At 40.2% G+C, this 14,497-nt stretch overlaps 1 protein-coding gene across 9 annotated transcripts in view; it reads left to right on the top strand.

Annotated features, from left to right (window-relative positions):
- The window catches only part of MAP7 (microtubule associated protein 7), a 183,746-nt gene that overhangs the window by 112,961 nt on the left and 56,288 nt on the right, over positions 1-14,497 (top strand). For all 9 annotated transcript variants that reach the window (XM_053590831.1, XM_053590830.1, XM_053590829.1 and 6 more), the window contains 2 exons: positions 6,400-6,498; positions 12,993-13,070. In XM_053590831.1, the coding sequence (XP_053446806.1) occupies positions 6,400-6,498; positions 12,993-13,070 (177 nt within the window). The remainder of the gene's footprint in view (positions 1-6,399; positions 6,499-12,992; positions 13,071-14,497) is intronic.

The raw sequence follows: 14,497 nt of genomic DNA, 5'->3' as shown, positions 1-14,497 counted from the left end.
CAAATAGATTTGTTTTGGAAAAGTTATGGCGATATCAGTATTTTTATCATATTTATAGATCTTGACATTTCAATACAACTACCTTAACTTCTCTTTGGAAATTGATACTTAGAAATTAAAATAAATAACTACATGTCTCTGTTCCATTCTTCATGCTTTAGTGTAGTTATAAAAACACAGGGTGGAATCCGTGGTAGATTCTGTCATATGCAGTGTTGGATTATATTAAATATTTATAAAATCAGTGTCCTTCTATTGTTTTTTTGTTTGCTCATTGACTGGGTTTCTCTCAGTCCTGGCTAGAGTTTAGCTGCATCGTCATAGCTCACTGTATCCTCAAATTGCTGGGCTAAGGTCATCCCCCCACGTTAGCCTCCCAATAGTGGGACTACAGGCATGAGTCTCCGCTCACAACTGATTTTTCTATTTTTTATAGATATGGGGTTTTGGTCAAGCCGGTCTTGAACTCCTGACCTCGAGTTATCCTGCCTCAGTCTCCTAAAATGCTAGGACTGTAGCCATGAGCCATCAGGCCTGGCTTCTGTTGGGTTTGTGCAGTCTCAATATCGAGCCAATTTCTTGGTCTTTTGCTTGAATATCATGTTCCTTCACTGTCATGCATTTAAATTTTTTTTTCCACTATGGAGAGATAGAGAAATCAGAAATTAACTTTTAATCTCTGTCAATTCTGAATGAACTCCTTCCAGATTTTAAAGCCTCCACCATTGTTGCCATTCTCTAACGCAATCTGCTGTAACCACCACATAACTTTTGTTCTATGTGGAGTACCTGAAATACAAAGAAAAAGTAAATCTTTTTTTTTTAAAGAAAAGGTAAATCTTTTTTTTTTTTTACAAGTAATTTACAGAGCAAGAAAATAAATCTTAATGGACTTCTGTCAGCAGGAGGATTCTGTAAATGAATCAAATATATATTATTATCAATGGCACTATTCAGTTGCATCTGCTTTTACAAGAAGTGAGCTATAGCGTTAAAGAAATTGTTCATTGTTCTTACTGATGTGTCAGACTATCAGGTTAAATGTGAAGGTTAGATGTTACCCCACACCATGAAATGGGTTTACAAGGGCAGATTAGAGTATAGCTGGTATAGAAAGGCAAATTAGACTGTGCTATCTTTAGCATCTGTAGTTACTTAAATTGTCATGGCACAATACCTATAAGCTTGCATAGTGGAGAGGATTAATACCACCAATTTCTGCCCATATGTTACTTTTTGATCTGCCTGAAAGTGGCTCCAAAAGCACAACCTGTTTCCCAACAGGCACTGTTTCCTCCTCCTGCCTGCTGCTTCTCCTCACTGGCATTTGTGGCTGGGGTCTCGTATCTGGTGCGTGGTCCTGGTGTGGTGCTGCAGGAGCTGCCCTTGGCTCCTGTTAGGGAGACCACACTGACTCTGCTGTTCCCCTGCTGCTCCTTTCTTCAGCTACAGACTAAGTTTCACTATGTTCATGCATGTCACTTTTTTCCCATTTATGGTCAAATCTTAGCTCTTGGTTCATAATAAAGGTAAATGGACAAGTCTGAATAGTTACTAAATTATATTGAAAGCAGAGTTGTTAAGATGCGTGATTTCCTTTTGTTGTTTTTTTCAAGATGATAACCTTTGTAAAGTTATTTACAGCAGGCTTGTTAGACTTGGCTTTTCATTTACACAGAATCCACTGAAGTTAAGTAGCTCATAGCCAGAAGTTCAATGACTTTCTGTTGCCATCATGATAAAGTCCAGACTCTTGGAACTAAAGGCATTGCGTAGCTTGTTTTGTGCTTGCAGCCGCCTGCCATCCCAAACCCCACTGTCCTGCCTAGTTGTCTCGTGTTTCTTCACACCACCCCACCAAGGGACCTTCTCCACTTTACTCTCCATGTGTCCAGATGTATCCGGTCTTCTGTCTTTGCCCAGTAACTACTGCCCCTGATAGCACTTTCCTCCACCTCCGAATCCCTAAAACACTACATCATTTATTTGGTTATTAAACGTTCTGTGGTTTATTGGTTTTTTAGAAATTAAATTGGTCTGTTGTTGCAATTTCATGTATGTGCACATTGTCTTCTCCAGAGGATGATGAGCATCTTGGAAGCAGATGCTGTGTCTCATGATCTTTGTAACCTCTGCTCATGGCACAGTGTCTGGCCCATGCCAGCATCTGTAAATGTTTGTTGAAAAAAATTACGTAACATCTCTGAGCCTGGGAATATGGTGGTTCCGAGAATAGTAACAAAGAGACTGACATTAAAGATTGGCTCATTTTGTGCAGATATTTGGTTCAGATTGTGACATATTTTCACATGATAGCAGAGGTGCATAAGCATATATTCGCTAGAGGGGAAGACTGTAACTCTGTTGAGAGAAGATAATTGTAAACGCATACTTAACTGATGTAGGGTTAGTACTTCAGGCCCTATCAGGAGATGATTTTTCCAAGAGAAGATACACATTACTGTGGTAATCAAAAGCCCTAGAACACAGTGTAACGCAGAAATAGAGGACAAGAAAAGGAAATGGAAATGATAGGAGGAGACAACATCATTCACTTAATAATATTATGTCCAGTACCAAGCACATGTTCCTACTGAGTAGGGTACTGTCTGAATAAATATAAATGGGAGGAAAACTGAGGTGGTGTGGGAAGTGAACCCAGGTTTGTCTGATGCTAGCTTTCCTGAACTTTGATCATTACTACACAACTTCATGTAATTATAAGAAATTTAAACTAAAGAGAAGCTCTGTATTTTGTGGAATAATCAGAAAAGTCATTAGGAGTTATGCAGTTGCTTTATTTCCTTGTTCTAATGCAAACTTTATAAACGACATTGGTTATACATTTAATATCTATGATTAAGATATTATAATACTCCTGGCAGGTATATTTGAATACATATAAGGAATAAATTTATATGAATATTTGAAACAAATACAAGAATAGTAGCCTGAGGCCTTCTTTTTGCATAGATTGAAACTAATAGAAGGTACGAAATTGCTAATATTCAACCCTTTTTTACTGCAAAAAGCTATGTGGTTCAACCTCTAGTTCTGTGTTCTCTGTCATGCTTTCAAAGCTGTATCCCTACAGCCGTGTGTCCTGGGGGTTGTAGCTCCACGAAGTCCAGTTGAACAGTGTAACATGGAAGTGCTGGTACAGTAGCAGAAGCACTTGCACTTCCCCTTTATCTGCTCTTTCACTGTCCAAAAAGGTTAAATGGAAAATTCCGGAAATAATTCATAAGTTTTAAATTGTGTGCCCTTCTGAGTAGCATGATGAAATCTTATGTCCTCCAGCTCCATCCAACCTAGGATGTGTAGCATCTCTTTGTCCAGCAGATCTATGTTGTAGATGCTGCCCACCCATTAGTCACTTAGTAGACATCCGGGTTATCAGATCAAAAAAACATAATGTATGTAAGTTTTGATGTTGTCCACAATTTCAAACATCCACTGGGGGTCCTGGATCTGTGCCCCACAGAAAAGGGGGGACTATTGTACAGAGCTGGAAATTGAGTACTAAACTTTTGCTGCTTCCCAGCCCACATTCCATTTTTAATAAAAAATGGTGACTGAATTGGCTCAGCACCCATAGCACAGAGGTTATGGCTCCGGCCACATACACTGAGGGTGGTGGGTTCAAACCAGCCTGCTAAAACAGCAGTGACAACTGCAACAAAAAAATAGCCGGGTGTGGTGGCGGGCACCTGTAGTCCCAGCTACTTGGGAAGCTGAGGCAAGAGAATCTGTTAAGCCCAAGAGTTTGAGGTTACTATTAGCTGTGATGTCACGGCACTCTACCAAGGGTGACATAGTGAGACTCTGTCTCAAAAAAAAAAATCATGACTGAAATATTATCCTCCTGGATGTCAGGTCCACATATTACTCAGTGAGATTTAAACTCAGATGATCCAAAGGTTGTAGTCCTAAGTGTCTTCAGAACCCAGTGTTTTGACTAAATTAACAGGTCATTTGTTGGATCAGTGATTTTGAGTCATTGAGGGGAGACTCTTGAATTGGACCTTGCAGGCAAAAGGAGAAACAAAGCAGTAGAAATCCCACAGCCTGGCTCAGCACCCGTGGCTCAGTGAGTACAGGGCCGGCCACACGTGTCAAGGTTGGCCAGTTCGAGCCCGGCCAAGGCCTGCTGGACAACAATGACAACTGCAACCAAAAAAATAGCTGGGCGTCGTGGCGGGCGCCTGTCGTCCCAGGTACTTGGGAGTCTGAGGCAGGAGAATCACTTAAGCCCAAGAGTTTGAGATCGCTGTGAGCTATGACTCCATGGCACTCTAACAAGGGCAACATAGACTGTATCAAAAAAAAGAAAAAACTTCTTCCCACAACTTTTATGGGAAGACATTGCAGGGAATACAATGAATGGATGGTAAAGGAGGTGGAATGTAGAAGCACTTTTATGGCACTTACTGGACACAGAGAATTTGTGCTAGATAAAGGCTCCAAATGTCTGTTGCATCTATGTTTTGTTTCACAGAACATCAGAAAGAGAGTCCAGGCCACAGTAACACTAATGGAAGATAGCTTTCAAGCTAGCAAGAATATCAATTAAGATTTTATGAGCCTAGCAAAGACTTATTGAGCATCATAGTACATGGCTCAGTTAGTTTTTTCTTTTAAAAAACAAGAGAGATTCACGTAAACAATAACTGGAAAGGCACCTGAGTTGTATTTTTAAATGGTAAATTATAAAAGGGTATATGTAATCCCATCTGCTAGTTAACTAGAATTTTCAGATATTAAATTTTGGAAATCTGAAAGCAAATAAATTTCTATTTTTATTGTGTTCTTAAGTAGTGAAATTCTCTGTACTTTGCTTTTTAAAAAAATATCTTACAAGGCTTTATTTTCCCATTATTATGATAGAGAGGGGTTTTTTTTAAGTTCATATTACTTAATGTAATGAAAGGCATTAAATTTAAAAATACTGTCATTTCTCCAAGCCCCAAATTAGGAAGACTGATTACCTCTTCCCATACCAGGGCATCTCCTAAAAATCACACTGATAAGTTCAGCCTACCTGACAGCCCCCAGGAGGTGTAATTATAGCTGAACTGAAAACCTCTGAAACTAGCAGCTGAGCCACACCTTCCTGCCACGTTGGTCACTTGCTCCCCAGGACCACTGTCACCAAATCAACTGGGTTTGACTTCCCACAAAGAGAGAGCTAAAAATACTTTCTACCATTATTGAGTCTTACCATGGACTAGGCAGTGGACTGCCTCTCTGTACTATTCACAACTCAGAAACTAGACTTTTCCCCTTTACAGATTAGAAAATTAAGACAGGTTAAGTGACGTGCTGAGGATTCACAGCTCATAAGTAGCAGAGCCAGGTTTGCTGACTCCATGGGTGCTGTGCATGTGTGATGCCAGGACTTTGTGGAAGAGCACTGAAGTTGGAAGAAAAGGACCGGAATATTTGTTAAATACCGAATGTGTGCAAAGATCTGTGGTAGATTCTTTTCATGTATTTTTTTTAAAGAGACAGTCTTGTTTTACCACCCAGGCTGGTCTTGAATTCCTGGCCTCAAACAATCCTTCCACCTCATCCTCCCAAGTAGCTGGCTCTACAAGTGTGACAAAACATGCCAGAGTCTATAGTAGATTCTTAACACACGTCTTACCAGCGACTCTGAGTTAGGCAGTATCACCCTCTATGACCTATTTGGCAAAGTCATGTTACATTCAGATGACTCGACTAGTAAGTACCAGATCTCATCTTTAAACCCAGGTCTTACGTTTGAATTTCAACATAATTAAGCTACAACCTCTCCTCCCCGCCACAAAAAAAAAAGCTTTTATTGGAGGGCTTATTCAGAAACATGAGTTGTACTGAACATGTGTTTTAAGTCTTTCTAATTTTCACAGTTTGCTGTTACGTGATAATTTTGTTAGAGATGATGTTTGTTGTCAGGACCTAGGGCTACTGCAGAGGCTCAGTTGCCAGAGAACAGTTACACGATGCTGAATACACCAAGGCAAGAAAGAAATAAATACATTTTAAATGTATTCTAAACCAGTGGTGCTTCATAAAAACTAAGGTCTTAGGAGATATAAAAAAGAAAAACTAAGATGTAAGACTGGGTTTCAGTGGTGCTTCCCCGCGTCTGTACTCTCAGATGGCGAAGAAACGTGTTCTGTGTGGACCCCACCCATGATGCTCCTACAGGATTGGTCACACGAGCTGAGGCTGATTTTTGGACACGTCTTTTCCACTGAACTGTGTGCTCCTTGAGGACACAGGGTATGACTGCATATTTTCAGTTCCTGAATTTTCAGTTCCCAGGTTAACAGTAAATGTTGAATAGGTGGATGGATGTTTCTGAAGAAACTTTAAGAAACCAAGTACATCTTTTCTCTTTTCTTATTCACGTAGCGCCTGACAACTACAAAGTGCAAGATAAGAAAACTGCCTCCAACCGCCTCTCCTCTGCAACTTCAGGACCAAATAGCAGCCACTCAGGAAGTAAACCAGGTACAGTGCATTGCATTCACTGTGGGCAAATGAAGGTTATCCTTAGAAGCCTTAAAGACATGCTAATGAATTGCAAATTAAACAAAGCTAGAATTTAGGAGAACTTAGTTTTTACCCTCATGCTGGCTTGCATGAGATTAAGTATGAGAACTTCTCAAAGCCTTGGTTTTCTCTCTGTAAAATGGAGATTCGAACATGGCCTGCTTACCTCTCAATCATTTTGACCATCAAATAGGATGGTATATGTGGGTTCATTTGTTTATTGTCAAGCAGCTTATAAGAGATAAAACTTTTAATACTCCGTTTTAAAAGACCTGATGCCATTTTTGTATGCCTGTATGCTGAACATTATTGTTTATCTCTTTTGTGACTTTTTCAAAAACTATTTAAAGAAATCTTTACACATAGCAAAGCTGGTATAGAATTATGTTTTTGTTCTCTGTTCCCTGCAACAATTGTACACCTACACCATAATTTCATTTAATAGCCTATGATTCATAGTCTTTTCCATTCAGCGATACAAAGAAGCAAACAGTCTATAAACATAAAACAAATAATTGAATAGATGTTGCAGTTATTTCCAGGTATCTAGCAACCATTGTGTGGCTCTTGTTAGGGACCCATGTCTAGTATAACAATAAGAGACAAGGGAAGGCAAAGCAAAGAGAATACCCCACACGGTTCTTGGAAGCCCACTTTCCCAGCCAACGACACTCAAGAATAGTGAATCCGTGAGAATAAAGATGGAAATAACAGACTCTAGTCTTATAGAAAATATTCTGGGGCGGCGCCTGTGGCTCGGGGGGTAGGGCGCCGGTCCCATATGCCGGAGGTGGTGGGTTCAAACCCAGCCTCAGCCAAATTAAAAAAAAAAAAAAAGAAAATATTCTGTATTATACTGTATTTAGTTTTGTGATTCTTTTTTTCATATGGAAAAGGTCTTAAACAGAGCAGATAAGTCTTCCTTGTCATTTAGATGAAAGACAATAACAAGTACTATTGCAAATATGCTGAACAGCCATTAAGGAAAGTGAAGTGCAGTTTCAGTGGAGTTTTAATTAGCACACTGAGGTTTCCCCACTTAGCTTGCCTTTTCATTGAGTCATTTATCCAGCCATGTGTCCCACTTCCCAACAGTCATCTAAAGTTTACTGAGTTCTTCTATGCCTGGGAGGTACTGTATGGGCAAACAGTACCAGCCACTCCCACTCCTCAGGGAGCCACTCCTCTCCTCAGGGAGCTTAGACTAGTAGACCTTAATTCCTGTACCCAGGTGAGCATCCCTGAGAGGCAGAAGTTCTTTAGCACAAAAACCCATTTGTTTCCAGTGAGAATTTAACAGTGCTAAATTGTTTGTAGTTAATTTCTCTCATTCTCCTCACCTACCATTGCTTCTAAATTTTACTATTCTTTATTGTGCAGTTTATACTTTTATATCCTAATATCTCATTTATTCATCTAGTGTTAGCACCATGGAGGCATTAGGGATATATTATTAAAAGACATAGTCTCTACCCTCCAGCTGACAGCATGATGAAATAAACCAATGTATGAATAGATCATTCAAACATGAAACTACCAGTGTGATAAGAGAAATGTACACACAGTGTGCAGAAAGCACAATGGCCAAAAAAATCTTTTCCATCCCAACTGGCCATCTCTTTATGGAGCCATTTGATTTATGTTGCCAAAGTCAGGTTAAATGAGGAAACATTTCATTTCTGACTGTGTCTTTTGAAGCATCCCTGTATCTGCTTTTTTGTATATACAGATAAGCAAAGCTATAAATATAAAAGGCTCTGATTTTAGAAATCACCATGTTATTTTCCTGATTCTCTCCAAAGGATGATATGAAAGGCTACATGTCAGAGAATCAGGCTTCAGTAAAACCTTTTGATTTTATGGGATATGAGTCATGGGAATGTCTAGCTAAAGCAGTTTCTTGATTTTCATTCTCTAGAACTTTGGGAGATGGGGAAGAAAGTACATGGTATATTTTGGGATATTTTGAGCATTGTCTTAACCAGATATGGGCATCCTGACTAAATGATTTCTCACAGTCTTTTTTATTTTATTTATTTATTTATTTTTTAATGAGACAGACTTTTGCTCTGTCACTGGGGCTAGAGTGCTGTCAGCCTAGTGCATCAGCCTAGCTCACAGCAACCTCAAACTCCTGGGCTCAAGAGACCTTCCTGCCACAGCCTCATCAGTAGCTGGGATTATAAACATCCACCATGCCCAGCCAATATTTTCTATTTTTAGTAGAGGTGGGATCTCGCTCTTGCTGAGGCTGGTCTTGAACTCCTAAGGTCAGGAGATCCTCCTGCCTCAACCTCCCAGCTACCAGGCATGGCAGCTCGTGCCTGTAATCACAGTCCCTTTTAACCCAGTAAATTCTAACTAAATTTTCTTCCCTCCTTTACCTTCTATATTTATACTCACTAGGTTCAGGACGTCTCTTTGATTTTTATATCAATGCATATTCGAATTGTGGCTATTTTACATCTCAAACATGTTATGGAAGTCCTGTGTGGTGGTTTATAAGCATGAGGGTAGCTGCCAGCCATGTCCCATGTGGTCCTGGAAGGGCCATTACGCTCAACTATGAATATCTGAACCCAGAACAAAACAGTTTGTAAAGTTACAGATGTTTTGTTCCTGAAAAAAGAGGGGATGCTTGTTCCTGAAAAAGTTTCAATATTGCATTAATTCTTTAGTTTCCCAAATGGAATTCCAGATAGGTCTATAGTAATTATTTCAGCACTGACCTCAAAGGAGAGCCATGGGAACTCTGGCAGTCCTAAGAACTGACCTTGTTTACAGTGATTAATTGATACATTTATATAGTACTGTATACAGCCTTGTTTCTTACATATTATCTGAAAGGATGCAGTTTGTTTCTGGGGAAGAGCATAATTTTTATATAAAATGATAGCATAGAGATTAGGTGAAACCAAAGTATAAGGAGAAATCGATGCCAACTCTTACACTGCTGTTTCTGGAACATACACCTGAAAGATACTTAAAGGTATCTTTTATCCATTACATTGCATAATTGGGTATTGCCTCATTACTGCAGGAACACCAGCTATTGTCATGACTTGAGGCTCTCAAGGTTGGTGTTATTAAAAGGATTTGTTCTGTGCCTGGCAAGGTGGGAAGTTACAAGCTGGGCTGATTCCATGGCACTCTAGCCCAGGCAACAGAGTGAGACTCTGTGTCCCAAAAAAATGAAAAAAAAAAAAAAAAAAAGGATTTGTTCTGTAAAATTTGGATTCAGTCAGAAGACTACACCCAAGAATCCAGAAGGCTACATATGGTTCCACACCTGCAGGTTCATTGCTAAGTGGAAGAGGGTAGGTAAGAGTGTGGATGTGTGTGTCCCAAATGTCATTAAAGGGCAGCGCCTGTGGCTCAGTGGGTACGGTGTCAGCCCCAAATACTGAAGGTGGCAGGTTCAAACCTGGCCCTGGCCAAACTGCAACAAAAAATAGCCAGGTGTTGTGGCGGGCATCTGTTGTCCCAGCTATTGGGGAGGCTGAGGCAAGAGAATCACTAAGCCCAACAGCTGATGGTTGCTGTGAACTGTGATGCCACGGCACTCAACGGAGGACAACAGAGTAAACTCTGTCTCTTAAAAAAAAAAAAATGTCATTAAAGCCTTCATTTCGAAATTTGGCAAAATTGAAAGTAAACTAGAAATGTCATATACTTTGTATTGAAATATCGTCTATTAACAGATTTTGTCAGTATAGTTTAAAAAGTAATTAGGCTAGGCACAATGGCTTATGCCTATAATCCCAATGCTTGGGGTAGCCTAAGCAGAAGAATCCCTGAGGCCAAGAGTTCAAGACCAGCCTAGGCAACACAGACAATGACACTCTGTACAAAAATTTTGAAAAATTTGCTGAAGGGGGGGCGGGGGAGGCAGAAAGAGGTACGGAGGGAGGCGGCTGGGGCCTTGGTGTGTGTCACACTTTATGGGGGCAAGACATGATTGCAAGAGGGACTTTGCCTAACAATTGCAATCAGTGTAACCTGGCTTATTGTACCCTCAATGAATCCCCAACAATAAAAAAAAAAGAAAAGAAAAATTAGCTGAGGGCAGCGGCTAACATCTGTAGTCCCAGCTACTTAGAAGGCTAAGGCAAGAAGATTCCTTGAGCCCAGAAGCTTGAGGCTTCAAGGAGCTATGATCATCGCATTGCATTCCAGCCTGGGTGACAGAGCAAGGAGGCCCTATGTCTAAAAATAAAAATAAAATTTTAGAAAGTAATTAACATCTAATTTATAAACTTTTTGTTACATGCTTGTACAGTTTCTATAAACCAAATATTTTATAATTAAAGTTTTTAGGAGTAAGTAAATCTCATTATTTAAGGAGTGCTATTTAAATGATAACTATTCTTTAAAGGTTTTTTTTAAAAAAATGATGTCTTTTAAAATTTGTGACTACAGAGGCCCCTACCACACCCAGATATTTTTTTCTATTTTTGTAGAGATGGGGTCTCCCTCTTGCTCAGGCTGATCTCAAACTCCTGAGCTCAAGCAATCCACTTGCTCTAGCCTCCCAGAGTGCTAGAATTACTGATGCGAGCCACTGTACTGGGCTTAAAGGTCTTTCTTTTAACTTCATCTTGACTTGTGCTCAGTTCTTTCTTGCTTCAAAATACTGTTTGGTATCATTTTCTTTCACCAGAAACAAATGACAGCAAAATCCCCTGTGAATGGCCCTTAAGGAATGCCTGAGAGGGTCCACATGGCCGTTTCTCTGCTTCTCAATTAAGCCTTTTGGGGCCAGCTTCCATATTTTCCTACATAAACAATATGTGGAACTTCATAGATGATTAGGGAATCTGAAAAATTATCATGATTGGGAGCTGGTGAGGGGTCCATCTTAGGTTTTTAAAAAGTCATACCTAAAGCAAAGGAAAAGTTTAACATATCGTCATCTGGTCTTGCTCACTATCCACCCTGCCTGGTTTATAGGCTCCTAACGGGCTTTTATTTAGTTTTTATTTTCCTTAAATGTACAAATTCTATAAAGTGGGGATGCAAGGCCTTTAAATTTGTTGACGAAGCACTACCATGTCGTCTCTAATGTATTTTATATTAGGGTCCCATTTTTAACATAAGGTTCTAAAATGTCAGTTTAGTAGAAAGAAAAACCTGATTTTAAGTTTAATTATTATGTGGTCATTAGTATGTTGTTTTTATATAGCAACAGACAGGCTGAGTCTCTAAATGTAGCTGCTGGACCTCCCACCCCATGTCACTCAGAGTATAATCCAAGCTCCTCACTATGACCATTGAGCCCATGGCCTCACCCTCCTGTCTCCAGCCCCATTGCTTGCTGACCTCATTCTCTTCCAGTCTGTTAGATCTTCCTGCCATTTTTTTTTTTTTTTTTTTTGTAAAGACAGAGTCTCACTGTACCACCCTCGGTACAGTGCCGTGGCGTCACACGGCTCACAGCAACCTCTAACTCTTGGGCTTACGCGATTCTCTTGCCTCAGCCTCCCGAGTAGCTGGGACTACAGGCGCCCACCACAGCGCCCGGCTATTTTTTTGTTGCAGTTTGGCTGGGGCTGGGTTTGAACCCTCCACCTTCAGCATATGGGGCCAGCGCCCTACTCACTGAGCCACAGGCGCCGCCCCATTTTTTTTTTTTAACACATTAGGGATTTGCAACCTCGGGGCCTTTGCACTGACTTACTATGGACTATGTGAACAGCTATTTCCTTACTTCCACCATGTATTTACATATAGAAGTTCTTACAAGAAGGTTTCCTTAAGCCTAACCTAAAATTTAAACATCCTTTTCTTGATATGTCATAATCCCCTTCACTGATTTGTTCTCTCTTTAGCATTTAGCTCAGTCTAACATTCTATGTATTTCCTCTTTTTTTTATCCTATTTGTTTTACTTATTTATCCTGTTTATTAAATTCTTCCCAATTAGCACGTGAGCCCCATGAGGGCTGAGGTTTTTGTCTTTTTTGCTGACTTCTATCTTCCGTGTATATACAGTGCTGGCACATAGTAGACATTCCATATGTGCTAAGTGAATGGATTCATTTACTGGAATGTGTTCTATTTTATCCTCATTTTACAGGTAATAAAAATCCACATCACCTCTTGAGAGAGGTGGGTAACTTGGCCAAATTTCCATGGCAAGTGAGTGACAGAGCAGAAACTGAACACGACTCTATGACTCCAGTGCTTCGCCTCTAACTGGCAAACATCTATTGTCTTGAAAATAGCCAGAATGATTTTACACTGTGTTTTTAAATAAAAGAAAAAAATGCTTGAAAATTCTCAGAAAAGCTGTTATTAACTATCACTATAACTATAGTCAGGCGTACTAATTATTATAAGACATGTAACAATATCCATTCTTCAGATATTTACTGGACAAAAGGATGTTTATCAATACGTATCTTTCCTTTCCTTAACCCAGTCTTCATCTTACATTTTTTATCTCATTTTCAGACCCTACGCCTGTGCTACGGGTTGATGACCGGCAGCGGTTGGCCCGGGAGCGACGTGTGGAACGAGAAAAACAGCTAGGTACCCCAGGCCCTGGATTCACGGCCCTGCTTTGGTCATTCAGGGACACTCTAGTTGAAATTGTACTTTTGCACCTCCAGAATGATTGACGCTGAACATTAAGCAAATGGACATCACTATAATAACCATGCTCTTTTGCATACCTTTATAAGTTTTGCAGGTGGATCATGGAATAGAATTTAATATGTGTTACAGTGTGAACATAGAGCTAAGTTGTAAGTAACAATAAACTCTAGCCAGGATTAGGGTCATTTTTACTTCCTATTATATTATAATCACAGATTAATGGGGCTTTGGAAGGAATATATATGTGATTGTAGTGATGGTATAAGCTGAAATTTTGCTGCAGAGAAAACACAAGGACAGTAAGCATATGGTTCCTTTTTATGTGAAAAGTTATGAGACTATACATTGCTAGGGCACATAACTGCCTTGTGTGTTCAAATAATGCTGCTGTTGAATTTATAGACAGATGCTACTGGCATGCTGCCAGGAAAGCATATGCCTTAGTGCTGAGGTGTTTGATTTTTCTCTTGTTACCTAAAAGCCCTTGTGAAAGGTTAGCAACTGCAGTATTTGCCATACAATCACCTGGAAACCTGAGTCATAGGACTCAGCCGGAAGCTGAGACTAGAGCACTCCGGTTGTACAGTAATTGTCTTCTGGAAGATTGGGCAAGGAGGCAGGTGCCAGCGCCTCCTTGACTTAGATGTTCGTTTATACAAAGTTACTAAAGCAGGGTATTCCTCCTCTGCTCCATAATCTACCTGCAAAACTTGGTCAGCACGTTTCAGTGTGGCCAGAGTGTATGGGTATTTAAAACTAAGACTTAACTTAGATTGCCAAATTATTCCCAGTGGATGACCCATAGCCTCTAAAGTTGTACTGCATTTTGTAAGAGTTAATATTTCGATTGAGGGACCCAACCCCTATATCCCATCCCTTGTATTATTCTTATTTCTAGAGCCCAAATTTATGAAGTTTAGTGAGAACTGGTTTTCAAAAGTCTATTGCCATTGTTTGCATTCTTTCAACACAGGCCTGTTTCTATCCCAGGCCATAATGGGCATATGAGGTCATTTCTTTTTCTTCCAAGGTTTGTTAGTCACAAATTTCAGTGACTGGCTAGCAGTGAACACTCTCTGCTTATTTTCTGTGCCCAGAGTTTCCACCCAGGCCTGAAGTTCCCTGTTCCCGACAGGCAGGTGGGTTCCTGGAAAGCAGGCCATCAGCATACCCCTTTCCTCCAGTGAAGGTGTCCACCGCTCATCCCTAGTGAGTTTGCTTTGACAAGTGGGCTAGAACTGAGAAAGATGGGGCAAGGGAGAGAGTTGCTGAATCAGAAGGAGACCCAGATGAGCAAAGAAACAGACTCTTGCTCTGGGGCAGCTGTTATTTGCCCTCTTTTTGGATCCATCCAAGGATTA

Source organism: Nycticebus coucang, chromosome 5 (assembly GCF_027406575.1).
Source record: "Nycticebus coucang isolate mNycCou1 chromosome 5, mNycCou1.pri, whole genome shotgun sequence".
NCBI classification, from domain to species: Eukaryota; Metazoa; Chordata; class Mammalia; order Primates; family Lorisidae; genus Nycticebus; species Nycticebus coucang.
Note: the sequence above shows the minus strand (reverse complement) of the source record. Positions and strands in the feature narration are given on the sequence as shown.